Raw genomic sequence first — 14,126 nt, 5'->3', positions numbered from 1 at the left:
ACTCATAATTTTTTTGCATTGCAGAATAAAAATCCAAACCCAGATCTGCTGGTAGATTTCCACTGGAATCTACAAGAAGACAGAATGCCTCAGGAGAATAGATAGCCCTAAGATTAGAGCTGCTGCTCTTCTGTGCTGGAGAAATCTGGAGATTGAAGCTAATTCCTGTAGCTTCAATTCCATCCTGCTGGTAGCAGGGCCACCATGCCAGGGCCATCAGCAGCTCCATGGGACTCTGGTCCCAGGAGGCTGGATCAGCTGGAAGAGTGGCTCCAGAGGAAATGAGGCTTTATCTGCTTTTCTCCTCTGTTACATCTTGCAGGAGTTGCCTTTTGCAGATCATCATCTGACAATCTCTGAGGGTGAAACATGAACTGCAAAACTCTCAGTTGACCTTGGGGAGCTTAGGCTGGTGGGAGGAACACTGGGAAGCTCAGGTTTGGTCTATAATCTGATCTGTGGTCATCTTGGTAGCTAAAATTTGATTACTGCAAAGTGCTTTTTCTATGAAGAAGATTGTCAGACGATGCTGTACATTTTTCAAAGCAGCTTTCTAACATGCATTGCTGAAATGATGGATTTATGTGTATTATTTTATTTACCCGAAAACTGTAAAATATTTGAGGGAAATTGTAAAAGCAGCCAGAGAATCTCATCATTTTAATTGCACAGTTTCAGTGCTTCTAGCAGGAAGTGTGCAGCGTGTGACAATTCAGCTTTGTAAGTAGATCGATAGGGCAGATTAGTTCAGCTTTTACAGAAGTTGCAAATACTAGAGAGATAGTGGGATCATGGTTTGTAAACCTTAAACCACGCTTTCCTGCACAACAATCTGCAAAGATATTCTCCTCTGTAAAGCAGGTATGTGATTTTCAGCTGCAAGGAACTTTTTTTTCCCACAGGGGCTACATGAATGTTTTTTTTGATCGTGCATCCCGTGTTGCCCTCTGGTTTGCACTTGAGAGATCGAGTGTTTTCTGAAGTGCAGGGCTTGCCATGAGCCATTTTGTGACTCTCCATGTTTTCAGGGCCAGAGCTCAGCCAGCAGGAATGGATTCCCTGGATCTGTTGTGGAATTGTTTGGTGTGCAAATGGGAGCTGCGGAGGAGGGAGCCCAGGATGCTCCCCTGCCTCCACTCCTTCTGTAAGGAATGCCTTCCAGGCTTGATCCAAGGATACAGCTGTGTGCCCACTGAGTATGAAGTTCTCTATGAAGGTAATATTTAAAAACCTCTGCTTGTGCTCTTTTTGCAATGCAGTATAATAAAAAGATGCATTGAGAAGCACTTTTTGAAGCCTATTCTTCTACAGCAATACTTTAAATTGATAAACTAGGAGAGTAAATATTTGTGTGAGCAGAGAGTAGATTGTGAACAAGCCACCTTTGTTGTTTTTCATCCAACATCAGTATTGTGAAGAGGAATTACATGGGCAGGATTTTAACATTTTTTTCTGAATGGGCTGAATGTTTCACTTACCAAGTTGACATTAGGTATATGTGATTTTTCTTAGCTTAATAAATGAATAAATGCTACAAGATAGTTTCTGGAGCAATTTTTTTTTGCAATCTTTTTGATATTCTGGACCTTTCTGTGGTAATGATTGTGGTGATAGTTTTGTCCTTCCTTCACCACCTCCTTCAGTGCCTCCCTACCAACAACACAAAAACACCCAGTTCTTTTGTTTCTGACTGAGGTAATAACAATTGTTATTACATATGTGTGTTTTGGTGCACTGAAACTCTTATCTCATTGTGAGTGGTGTTTCTCTCTACCTTAACCCTTGTGGCTGTAACTCACCCTAACAAGCTGAGTAAACTAGTGAGGACAAGAAACATTTTTTGGCTGTGCCTTTTGCAATCTTGGAGTTATTTATTTGTACAGTTCTCGGTCGTGGTGTTAATAGAAGATGTGTAACTTTTTTTTTTTTTAATAAAACCTCGATGGCAGAATATAGTAATTTGAACTGAAAGTGTCTTAATTGCTGTGGGGAAGCCTTCCAGACTCATTACTAATGTATAAGATGAGCAAAGGCATGTAGATAACTTGTATTTTCACAGGCTTTGAACTTTAGTTGAGTAGGAGGCATCATTTATTGTCTCATCTGTAGCAGATTTTAGAAACAGGTAGGAAGAGAAGACACCTTCCCTGAGGTGAGGGTGATCAGGACTGATGAGGTGACATAAACCAGACTAGTCCAGGTTTGAGAACAAATGGAATCAGTGTTCAGGGGTCACTGTTGGAAGGCTGGCAAAACACAAAAGCTAAAGGAAAAGGCAGAGGAAAAAGGCTGGTCATGTGTAGGGTACAGACAGAAAAATATGTGAAGGTAGGAGAAGGAGAGAAAGAGAACAAGGCAGTCATTGCAAGTAATGTCTTTTTAAAAATTTTAATGCTTGGTCATAGTAGGCCTAAAGTCTGAGGAACCCTTCTGTAATAAAATACTGTTGAAAAAAACACTCCATTAATTTTTCTGTATCCTCATTTGACATCTCAGCCATTTCTCTCCTCCTTCTTTCTGTTCGCCAAGTGGAAAAGTGAAATTCTACCACTTGCTGATCTTGGATGAAATGCAGCTACAGGTTCTAATGAGTTGTTAAAATATTGGATATTTCTTTGAGGTGGATCAGGAATTGTTTGTCAATTGCAGAATGGAATAAATACTAATTTATTTCTGTATTCCTGAAGTTTCTCTGTTTACTTCTTAATTTTTTTTTGTAGATAGGGAACTTCTGTGGGAAAGAGCAAGACTGGAGACAAGAATAATGAACACTGATGACCCAGTAAATGAAGTGAGACAGCAGGTGCAGGGACTCAGTTAATCTATGAGCAAGGAAAGCAGCAAAACCAAAACACCTGTGTCTCTTAATTAAGCCAATGGCTGAAACTGCAGCCACTACAGGTCAGGCAGGATAAATTTGTGAACTGTGCTGATGGCATGATGTTAAATGTTGCTTTTCTGCACTGATTGCTGAGTTATGGGCAGTGCAATTCCAGTTTTCAGGGTCATCTTTAAGTTTGATCATATGCAGGTGCCAGTGGTAAAGGGTAAGTGCTAAACCATTGTAGCTGAGTAAATGTAAAATATTGCTTGTAAGAAAAATGTGTTGCTTACTCACTATGAATTCCTCAAGCAAGATGCAAGGGTGGAAAAAATGAATGTATTTGCGAGTGAAGTTATTCTGGCACTTGTCACAAAAAGATTATTTGAATGTGCAGGTTTCTGTATTCTTTACTACATGTAGTGCTCTGCTAACATAAAACTCTTTTCTAGTTTGTTGTTTTGAAGTTGCTGAGAAGCTGGGAGTAAGTGCTCCTGATATTTAATGGGGATTGGTGTTGGAACTTTTATTCCTTTGTGGGTTTGAGGTGACTCCTGAATAAAAGCCCTGAGGTAGCTCCTATGGAAAAGTTGCACAGCCACCAGAATTTAACCAAACAGTGAGAACTGAGAGTTTGGGAGTAAACTGAGTGGAAAAAGGAAGTTATCTTTGTGAGTTTGGCTCGACATATGCTTTGTCTATCAAGGGAACTTCAAGCTTCTCAATCTCTTTTCCATTTCTTTTTCTTGTTTGTTTTTGTTTGTTTGGGGGGTTTTTTTTGTTTGTTTGTTTGTTGTTGGGTTTTTTGTTGGCCAGTGTTGCTTTCCTATTTTTATTCCTTGTCTTCCTGTAACAGAGAATCCACATCCTCCTCCTCTGCAGATCTGCATGTTATGTGTTTCCAGTCTGTTTACTGCTTGGAAAAGAATAATTTTCAAGTGAGGGCTTGAGTAAGGAAATGAGAATGTTCTCACATCTCTTGAGGGGGAAATCTCTTGGATGAGACCTTTCCCTGTGTGTTGTGGTACAATGTTGTTTCTTGCTTCTTTGGGTCTACCTCTTTCTCATGAAGTTCTAAATACATTCAAAACCAGATTAATCCAGGTTCCTCTGTTTATCCCTCCTCCCTGAACTGGAGGTGGATGCAAAAAAAAATTACCCCACACCTGCAAATCTTCCTCTCTGTAAGATGTTTAGTGTTACAAGTTGATTTAGTGCTTTAAAGATCACCAACATGTTCATTCCAGAAGTAGTCAAATGAGGACCAGTGAAAGTGCGTTGTTGGGAGAAGTTTTTTTTTGCAAGACTGTCTCAGCTAAAGTTTTTTTTGTTTCTTTTTTTTTTCTTTTTTTTTTTTTTTTTTTTTTCCCTTAAAGAGAAGAAAAATCACAGATAATTGCTGCTCAATCACAGTTAGAACCCCTGAGAACAAGGCAGATCAGAAAAGATGTAGTGAAACACCTTCTGGAATTCTGCTAACTGATGTAAGCCCTGGGATTCTTAACACATTGTGACCAAATTGTGTAATTAGCCTGGCCTGTAAATCGAAATGTTATTAGTAGTTTTTCATCTTTGTAAATTGCTTTGTGAAGTGGTGGATTTAATTGCATCATGTTTTTGTATTTAGCATGTGTGTTGAGCTATTACTTTCTGCAATTTAATTTTTAAAATGTTCTTTGCCCTTTTGTGCTTCTCGAAGTTGGACAACACAAATCCTGGAAAATGGCTGCATGATGTCTGCCCATATTCTCTGCATAACTCAAAAACTGTCCGTGCTTGTATTGTGTTCAGTTAATGCCAAGAAATGTGACAGGGTCATGTATTACAGAAATGCAAACATATATTGGGGAAAACCAAGAGAAACCCAAACTTTTAAAAAGAAGAAATGTCACTTCAACTATTGACAGATGTCCAGTTGCTGCATTTCATTATTTCCTGCTGGAAATGAACAGTTTTCTTCAGCTTGTATGATAGGATATATATATATATATATATATATATATATATATATATATATATATATATATATAAACCTGTGGGTCCTTAATTGTGAACACTTGTTGGTGAGGCACATCCAAAAGTCATCAAGGTGTTGGTCAGAGGGATCTTTGGGGATTTATTTCAGGAAAAGGATTGAGCTCTAGGACTGCTTTGGCTCTGGGCTAGTTTTCAGTTTTAAGTTTTGGCACAGGAAGTGTGGAGCACTGGCTTCAGGGGACTCCAGGTGTTGACACAGAGTGCCTTGGCTTGTATTCAACCTGTATTTAAATAATAAAAAATAAACAGACAAACAAAAAACCATCTACAGAGTTCTGCAAACCACAATTTAGTTCACAGGATCTCCAGGATAGCCAATAGCCTTGTTTTGATGCACTCATTTAAGGCAAGTGATGCAATGCAATGATTTATTCATTCTGAAGGAGAACACCCTTTTGCTTTAATTAGATCCTCTTAGAACCAAGTGCATGTTTTACCTCCAAAAAGGGAGTAGAAAGATTATTCTGAAGAGAGAAACTGTCCATAATGTATATATTTAGTCAACTTTAAGTGGGTTTAAAGTTAGTCAGCCCTTTGCACTGTGCTGTTTGGCTGCCAGGCCCAAAAGGCAAGTGAAACAATGAGGGGTTTAGTTATATAAATATGAAACTGTGGAGTGGGAGGTTGTCTTCAGAGCTGTTTCCTATAACCTGTAATTGGATCCCTAGGGAAATGTAAATTATGCTTGCAGCTTGAGCTATAGTTAATGTTCTCTGAGAATAATTATTCTGATGGTTGTTGGAGGAAAAAGAGCAGAGGAATAGGTGCAACATGTGGACAGCAAGTACAAATGTGGTGTGTGTAGTAGCTCCACTGTTTGTTCCTTTATGCTGATCGGTTCTCATGGTAATAATAAGTAAATTATCTGTATTGATTTATTTCTGAGGCAGTCAGCTTGAGGGTGCTTTCTATTTAACCCCGAGCAGACTGGAAGTCCTTGAAACAAAACTGAGCTGTGGCTTTTCATGTACTTGGTGTCCATGGGTGGTGGAGAGGTTACAGTTGGCACTTCAGAGATGATTCTGTAAATGATCCATAGCTCTGTCACTTAGAAATTAGATTGCTGCAGTATAGGTGGAGTAAAAACCTTGAAACCACTTAGAAATTCTAGTTCTTTCTTTATTTGTACTTTTACAAAGGGACACTCTAAGTGTTACTGTTGCTGGGTCCAATGCATTGTGGCAGCTCCCATTAACAAAGTGCTGTGGGATGAGCGAGATCTGAGCTGGGGCTCGAGCAGGATGAGGCACAACCTTCTTGTGTTCCTGAAAGCTGATTTTGGATATCCCAGGTGTGGAGTTGGCGTGTCTGACTAATGGAATTTCACTGCCTCTGAAATTCCATTTTTCCCCAGCCCTCTGTCCAGTTGCCCTGGCTGAAGGGAGTGTGAGAGCGGAAATAAACGTGGTGGAAAAGGGCTGCAAACTAATTCAGCCAGGTAAACATCTGCTGCTTTAGCTTTGCAGGGCTCAGAGGTGCCTGCACATGAGCACAGCCAGAGTTACACGTCTCTTTCTGCTGCTGGTGCCTTTTGTGGTGATGTTGAGGTGCACAGGGCTGCTGGGGATGGGGCTGAAAGGAGCAGTGGGGCCCTGGAAGGATTCAGATTTAGGGCTGTTCGTCCACATCCCTCGTGTGCTGACACTTTGAAGGAGTCTCTTCAGTAGCTGGTAATTCACATGCACTGAGAATATCTTATTTGTGGTTTAACCTGCATATAATTCTGAAGTAGGGCTTTGTTCTGTGTATCACAATGAAACAGGGCTTAAATCCAGCATTAGGATCCTTGCTAGCCTTTCTAAGTTGATGGCCATCTCTTTAGCAGTGAAATGGGATGTCACAAATAACAATTTCAAGTGCTAAACAGCAGGAGGCACTGAACTTCTAAAAGATAATTGTTCCTACCTCCTTCCTCTATCAATTTATTTCCATGCAAAAATAGAATGTGTCAACATCTCTGTCAGCTTTTTTGCTGCTTCTAGAGGTTTTGATATCAATACTGGCCTCCCTTTAGGCACACAGTTGTACCTGATCTCCTACCATGTAAGCTGTTGTTGGAGTCCTGTAATTCCTTGCTGAGTTGCCTTTCAGATGCAGAAATTGCATCATTCTCCTACGTACAAACAGGGAGTCTCCAGGGCTTCTGACTACTCTTCCCTTCACCCACAGTGCTCTGATCATGATATATTTAAATGAGCTGTCTGCAGAGTGCAGGCTCTTAAAACAGATTAGCAGTGTTGTTTGGAGGCAGAGGTAAGGTAGGAAGGCAAGAAAAATATTTAGGTTATGGCCTGCAAGAAGTGCTGTGGGGGTGAATGGCACTGTGAGACCTGCTGCTACCTGGATTGGGAAAAGCTCCTCTCTTCCCTCCTGCTCCACTCTGAGGGCTGAGTGAAGACCCAGGCAAGAAGGGAAATAGGATCCTGCTGTCCATTTGGACTATAGGATTTTTATTTGGGGAAAAATGCAACCAAGGCAAGCTTTCAGAGGCCTGAATGAATCCTAGAGGAAAGGGCAAGAGGAGAAAAACCCTCTGCACCCTGTAGTGACTCAGTGCACCTTTCTTCCCTACTGCTTTGCCAGAATTCCTGGCCGGAGAAGAGGGAGCAGCCCCAGGGTGAGGTGTAGTGACTCCAGTGTGCACCACAGCACTGCCTGATCCCGGGAATTCTTGTGTCAGCAGTTCCTGCCACCCACCTGTCCCCAAAAACAGGTGTCTCTGTGGGTGGCTCTTTATCCAGAGCACAGGTAAGGGCTTTCCAGGAAAATGTGCCTTCCTGGTGGTTTGCACTCTGAGCACGAGCACAGCGTGGTGCTGCTTGTGGCTGTTTGTAAACGTGTATGTAATGAGTTGCTTAATTTCAGGTTAATTGCTCCACAGTTCATTTTGTATTGTATTTATTATGCCAAGCTAACTCTTGATTCTTTGGGGAATTCATATTGAAAAAGATGGGGTGTTTCCATAGAGCACAGGTTTTCATTAAGTGGAAAAGGTATCAAATAAACCCAATTAGCTGAATAAATGTGATCTCCAAAGCCACCATGCTCAGGCAATCCCTCTTCTAGCAAGATGCAAATTTGTCTCCTGTGCTTTTATTGAAGTTTTAGCTATAGGATTCAGTATTAGGTGGTTTTGATTAGCCCACCTGTGAGTAGGAAATGACTTCCAATACTTTATTGCTGTGGTGTCCCCATGATTTTTCCTTTTAACTACTCTTTTTTAAAATTTTAATTTTTTTTTTAATTAAGTTGATGGGTCTGCATGCCTTCTGTTCATCTCAAGGGAATTTTAGATTTGAAATCATTATAATTTACAGTCACTTGGATATTTGAGACACACTTTGACACTTACTCAGTCAATGCTGTACTTAGTGGTCCAAAACAAAGCTCTGACCTGTGCAACTTGCTCCATGTGTATCTCTGGAACAACACTGATTTTAGTAGCACAACTTGGATCTAAACCTGGGAGAAAATTGTTCTGTGCCATCCAGGGCATCACTTTTAGATGTCCCTTAATATTAATCAGCAGTAATGTAATTTACCTTCCAACTGTTTATTGTGTTTCTCAGCAAGCAGAACTGAAATCTATGCATGATTTATGTTTTCTAAGCATGAAAATTATTGACTTTTTTTAAAATTTAAAAACACTATAAAGATCGTCTTGCTCATTATCAAACTAAATGCATTCTAATAATACTGTGATCTATCCTTCACTGGTTTGTAACAAATTAGCAGAATTTAAAGCTCACATGAACATGCCTGAGGCCATAAGCATTCCATGAAGTATCATTCAATTGGTTTAATTTGATTTAACATTCTGCACTAACAGAATAGTGTTGGAACATAATGAAATAGTTAAGGGAATAAATCACATGGGACTCCATTTTCTTCGTGGTGGAAAAAGGCAGTTCTTTATTCACATAACTCCATTTTATGCAGTTTTACAGACCTTGTGTGTGACTCCAACTGGTTAGTAGTTTTCTTGCCAATGTCTTTATTGGTTAGTAATAAGTTGTTATCCTGTACTGGTTGGTCACCCAACCCAGTGTGTATATCCAGGAAAGGTTGTTTGTGAGAGATAGTTTTCCTTTTTCTATCCAACAAAAAACCAGTTTCTATCTATGTAAAAACAGTTTAGACAGGTGCTGGTTGTTTTTTTTTGCCCAGGAATAGATTGTTATGCTAATGAGCTGCTCACACAAGGATTGCTTTTACATGGGCACTTGCAAAGTGCTTGCTTGACTTAGAAGAAATGACAGGCTAACAGATTTTCGAGGTCTTTTTCTTATAATTTTTCCACTTTACTACGACAAACATTAACTTCAATAGTAACCTTTTTTTACCTTGTGCACTGTGTGATAGAAGCTGTCCTTGCTGAGACAAATCCCTGTGCCTTTGTTTCCCAGTCAGCAGCTGCTCCCAGAAATGTTTTGTGATGCTCACCTGTAAATGAGAGTAACTGAGAGAGTCGTGGCTGTCTGACTTCAGAAAATCCCCTGTTGGCTCTTTCCCTCTTGGTCCATTTGCAGGGTTTTGTAGCCTCAGCACGGAGGTTTTCTCTCACTGTTAGCCACATCAAGAGCTGGCAATGCTGTCAGGGGAGAAAGAAACTGGTTCCAATCCCCATTGCTCCAGGTGGCTCTGAAGTCAGGAGCTGGTTTCCCCCTGGCTGCTCTGAGAATTAGAGCACATCCCGTGAGACTTATTTGAGAAGCTGCTTGCAGAGTAGGTATCTTACTTCCTAGCTTATCAATCAGAATGTGTCTGTCTTTTTATTCCTGCTGCTGTTCCAGCTGGGCCACTTCTACAGGGCTGGCAGGGAAGTTTGAGGAGTGTTTCAGCTCCCAGGAATTAGTGCTGCAATTCATCATTGCTTGTAGTAAATACCATTTACAAGGAGGAGGAGGAGGCACTGTCAGTGTAACACAGCTTGTCTGGCCTCCTCCTGCTTTTGCTTGTCTCCAGAGAGCAGAGCTGCTAGCAGGCACCTAAAAGGCTCCCACTCTGTCATTTGGGAAAGCATGGAGAGGTTTCAGTGCCACCAAGATAAGAAAATTTTGTTGTGGTAGGATGTAACCTGTGAAAATGTGATTAGCTACAAAAATTGTCAGTAATTCAGATACTTTTTTCAGCTTCAGTCCTTATAGGAAGGATGCAAAGTACAGGAACTGCTAAAAAGACTTTCTGCCATTGTGGACATCTTTATCAGATAATTTTTTAGCACCTTTGTAACTCCTGCCAGCGAACACCCTTAAACAAGGCTCGGTTTACATGCCTGATGAGCAGAGCTCTGGAAATTGCTTGTGCTGCCCTTTCCCCTGGGGTGACATGTGGCTGAGCAGCACAGTCACCTGTGGGCACAGCCTGCTCCTTCTCGTGCCTGCGTGACCTCTCAGGGCTGTGTGAAATGCACAGCAAAAGGAATAGTTTGGGTAGATTGTGGTCTGCTGCTTGGGTCCCCAAATAACAGCTCTGTTGTAAACGCAACCTTGGAAAATAGAAAGCAATTCTGCTTTTCCTTTTATATAAGTTTTGGGCTAAAAAAGATCTAAACCTTGTGGAAGTGGTTCTTAGTAAGGGATACTCTTACAAGAAGATGTTCCAGAGGTCAGAGTTTCCTCAAAGCATTTGTGAGTGGAAGTGAACATGTTCACTACTCATCTGAGTAGTGCTTTTGTCAGAGGCAGAAATGTAGGGATATTTTGGAGTCTGTGTGTCTCTGTCAGTGTGGAATGCTGCTGTTAAAGTTACAGAAGCCCAGCTCTGACCTGGGGACATGCAGAGTTAGCATCCTGCCCCTGGGCAGGGACTGCAGGGGCCATTCCCAAGGGACAGGTAATACCAAGCACCTGGAAAGCAGGAGAGGCTCTGATAATGGTGTAATGTGAAGAGTAATAGACAGCTTAAGGTTTAATTAACTTACAGGACACTCTCCATGTGCACAAACAATTTGGAGTTAAGGAAAAAAAGCACATTGAACAGTAGAATGTTTTGATCTTACTTCAAAACCTTGCTTTAGGTGAGTTCAAACAATTTAGGAATTAAAAATACTGTTGTAAGTTATCATAAATAGATGACTTGGCAAGGTGAGCATAGCATGGAAAATTTGTTTTTAAGAGAATGTAAAAAACTTGGATTAAAATAAAAGATGCACCTTGATAAGGTGGAATAGGCTGACACACCACAACCCTCTCTAAAGAACTGTTTTCACATCTACTGTAGTCTGCAGGAATGTGGCCAGGAAAATAGTGTCCTTTTACAAAAAAAAAAAAAACCAAAAAAACACCAAAAACAAAAACAAAAAAACCAAAAACCAAAACAAAAAAACCCCAACACAGCCAAATATAATAGAGCTCCTAGGCCAAGAAGCCAAGGAATGAAATATCAGAGGTGCAAAGATGCAGGTGTACAGTTATGGAGACCTGCTTGAACTCTTGGTTCTCAGCCCAGGCAGACACCGAGATCCACCCCAGCTCAGTCATTAATGAGGGTGGAGCCAGGTTCTGCTGCTCACTTTGCTTTGGGGCAGATCATCTTTTGTCACCTCTGGATTTACTGTAATAGTTTTCCTTATGAAACTTTTTTTTATCCTTTGTCTTTTTGCTGACTTGCTGCTTCTGCCAGCAGGACATTATCCCCTGTCACTTCACTTGGATTGCATCCTGCACTGTAAAACTGGTGTTAAGGAGTGTGTGTTCTATGCCTGGGTACACCTCTGGTGGGGTAAAGCTGCTCCAGAACCACAGAAAATCTCAGAACAAGTAAATCTGTAAGAAGGAGAGGTGTTTTAAAGTGCAGCTCATTATTAATCATCACCAAGCCCTGTGAGAATTTGGACATGCAGATATTATCATTAAACACAGAAATATGATGTTTTTCTAGGAATTTTGTTGCTTTGTTTTTCTTTTCTATATGTTGAACCAGGTCTAGTCATTTAGGGCTTGAAGGATGCCTTAATTTCCTGGAACTGCCCATGTGATACAAAAAAGCCACAATACTGGAGTGTGGTGGTTTATATAATTTCCTGGTTCACATGGCTGGTGTGCATTGCTTTATTTCTGGTGGTTTTCCTTTTATTTATTTATTTTTTTTAAATTCAGGTATCCTTTCCTGCCCTGTGTGCAAAAAGACCTGCTTTGCAAGGGATGTAGTTGAGAATTTCTTCCTCGAGGACTTTCCAGTTGGTGATTCAGCTATGGCAAAGGTAAGTGAAAGCCACTAAGTTGTGGCTTGTTGAAACACTGCCAGATGAGCACTGAAAACAGAGCCAATCTCATTTTGAACACCACAGATTCTCTGATAGTTTGCTTATGCAGCACTGTAATTACTTCATTACCAGAGATGGACACACTGCCTTCGTAGTAATTTTAAAACTTCAGTTGAAGAATGAGTTTTACTCCCTGTATTTTAAACAGTCCATTAAAAGTATTGACACTAATGTATCTGTGATAATCGACATATTAGGAAGGTACTGAATGCCTTGGATTCCTCATTGTCCTCTTAGCTCTCAACTCAAAGTGAACAGCTGTGGAATTGTTAGGATTAGAAGGGATCTTTGGAGTAATCCTGTCCAACTCCCCACCAAGGCAGGGTCACAGAGCAGTGACACAGGAGCACATCCAGGTGGGATTGAATGTCTCCAGAGAGGGAGACTCCGTGATCTCCCTGGGCGTTGCTCTGACACCCTCAGGGTAAAAAAGTTGTTTCTCATGTTGAGATGGAGCTTCCTGTGTTTCAGTTTAGCCCACTTTTGAGATATTTATAAGCATCAATGAGATCCCTCTCAGCCTCCTCTCAACTAACCAGGCCCAGCTCCTGCAGCCTCTCCTCACTGGAGAGATGCTCCAGACTCCTCACCCCTTTGTGGCCTCTGCTGGACCTCTCCAGTATCTCCTTCTCTCTCTAGAGTTGTGGAGACCAGAGCTGAGGAGAATTCTCTGGATGTGGCCCCTCTGGAGCTGAGCAGAGGGGATGATCCCCCTCTACCTGCTAGCCACAGGAGCTGAGCCTTGACTAAATTGTTACACCAACATCACCCATTGGGGCATGTGAGCAGCGACAATTTTCTGATTGTCTGTTTTAATGATGCAAAAGCCACATCATATTGCAGTTTCCCACTGGGGAACAGGTTCCAAGGGAGGTATTGGATTACTACTTTTGCCTTGAATTGGCACTGTACAAAGGTGGATTTAACTTCAGTTAAATACCCAGTGAACAGGCAGGGCTATTCTCTCAGCTTTGTAGCTGCTTTGTTGGGGTGGAGAGGAGGAACAGAGAAAGTTGGGCATTGTTAAAGGGTAAAGAATGTGTAACCTAATCCACAGAGTGTTCTGGGGACATAAACATAATTAAGGCAAGCAAACTGTATTGACATCTTCAGGTGTAAATTTCTTGCAACCTAAGGTGGTCTAAAACAAGAAGGGGTGTATTCACATGCACTCTCCAAAGAGAGGAAGAAAATTCAGAAGATACTGCTGAGTTTTTAAAATGCACTAATTATACTGGGACTTTTAATTACTGTGACTTGCATAATGTACTTTTCAATGAGAATTTGTGTAAAAAGGAAATCAAATGAAAATGTCTGATGTCTTTAAAAGCATTAGATTATTTTTTCAAGCCATCCTTAAGAGAAGGTTTTTCTTCTCTGTAATCCCTCAGGAGTCCTAAGAGCAGTTCAGTAATGCAGATTTCTCATGGAGCATAGGAGTACCCCAGAGCAACTTGTGAACCTTCACTGTTTTCAGCTTCCTTTTTATTAAATCAAATCCTATAATTTTGCTTGCTTTCTATCTTTAACCACGACCACCACACTCCAAATGAAAGCCACAGTTTCACCACCAGTGGCACCAAAAGGAAAAGCACCAGATCATCTGCCTGAGACCCATCTGAGCTGCCATCACCCTCCTAATTTTCCTTCTGTGTTCAAGTGGGAGTCTGTCAAGGCTTGTAACAAAGTGTTTGGAAGCAGCCAGGTGTCTCTCAGGGTGTGAGAGAGTGGAGCATGAACGATAGGATGTGCTACATGCCAGCAGCAGCAGTTTCAGAAATATGCAATTCAGAGTCTCCTGCCCAAAAGCCCATTTCCACATCATAAAAAATGCAGCTCTGGGAGCACTCTGCAGCTCAAAAGTGGTGTTAACACAGCACAGTGTCAATACAAATTCCAGTCAGACTGGCAGCTGAGCTGCTGCAGGTAAACCTGTGCTTCAGCAGGTCTGGTTATGGCAGAGAAGGCACAGCATTCCTCAACGTTTTCCTGAGCTGGACC

General features: G+C 41.2%; 1 protein-coding gene across 4 annotated transcripts in view; it reads left to right on the top strand.

The window, feature by feature from the left end:
* Positions 1–2,882: 2,882 nt before the first annotated feature.
* Positions 2,883–14,126, top strand: part of TRIM66 (tripartite motif containing 66) — a 44,673-nt gene continuing 33,429 nt past the window's right edge. For 3 of the 4 annotated variants that reach the window (XM_064425442.1, XM_064425443.1, XM_064425441.1), the window contains exons 1-2: positions 2,883–3,047; positions 11,959–12,062. In XM_064425442.1, the coding sequence (XP_064281512.1) occupies positions 2,978–3,047; positions 11,959–12,062 (174 nt within the window). In that variant the 5' untranslated portion in view covers positions 2,883–2,977. Of the gene's footprint in view, positions 3,167–11,958; positions 12,063–14,126 lie in introns of all 4 variants that reach the window. The other variant, XM_064425444.1, reaches the window with a different exon arrangement.

The sequence above is a fragment of the Passer domesticus genome, chromosome 6 (assembly GCF_036417665.1).
Source record: "Passer domesticus isolate bPasDom1 chromosome 6, bPasDom1.hap1, whole genome shotgun sequence".
Classification (NCBI taxonomy): Eukaryota; Metazoa; Chordata; class Aves; order Passeriformes; family Passeridae; genus Passer; species Passer domesticus.
The sequence above is the reverse complement of the archived record's forward strand: the minus strand, read 5'-3'. Positions and strand labels throughout refer to the sequence as shown.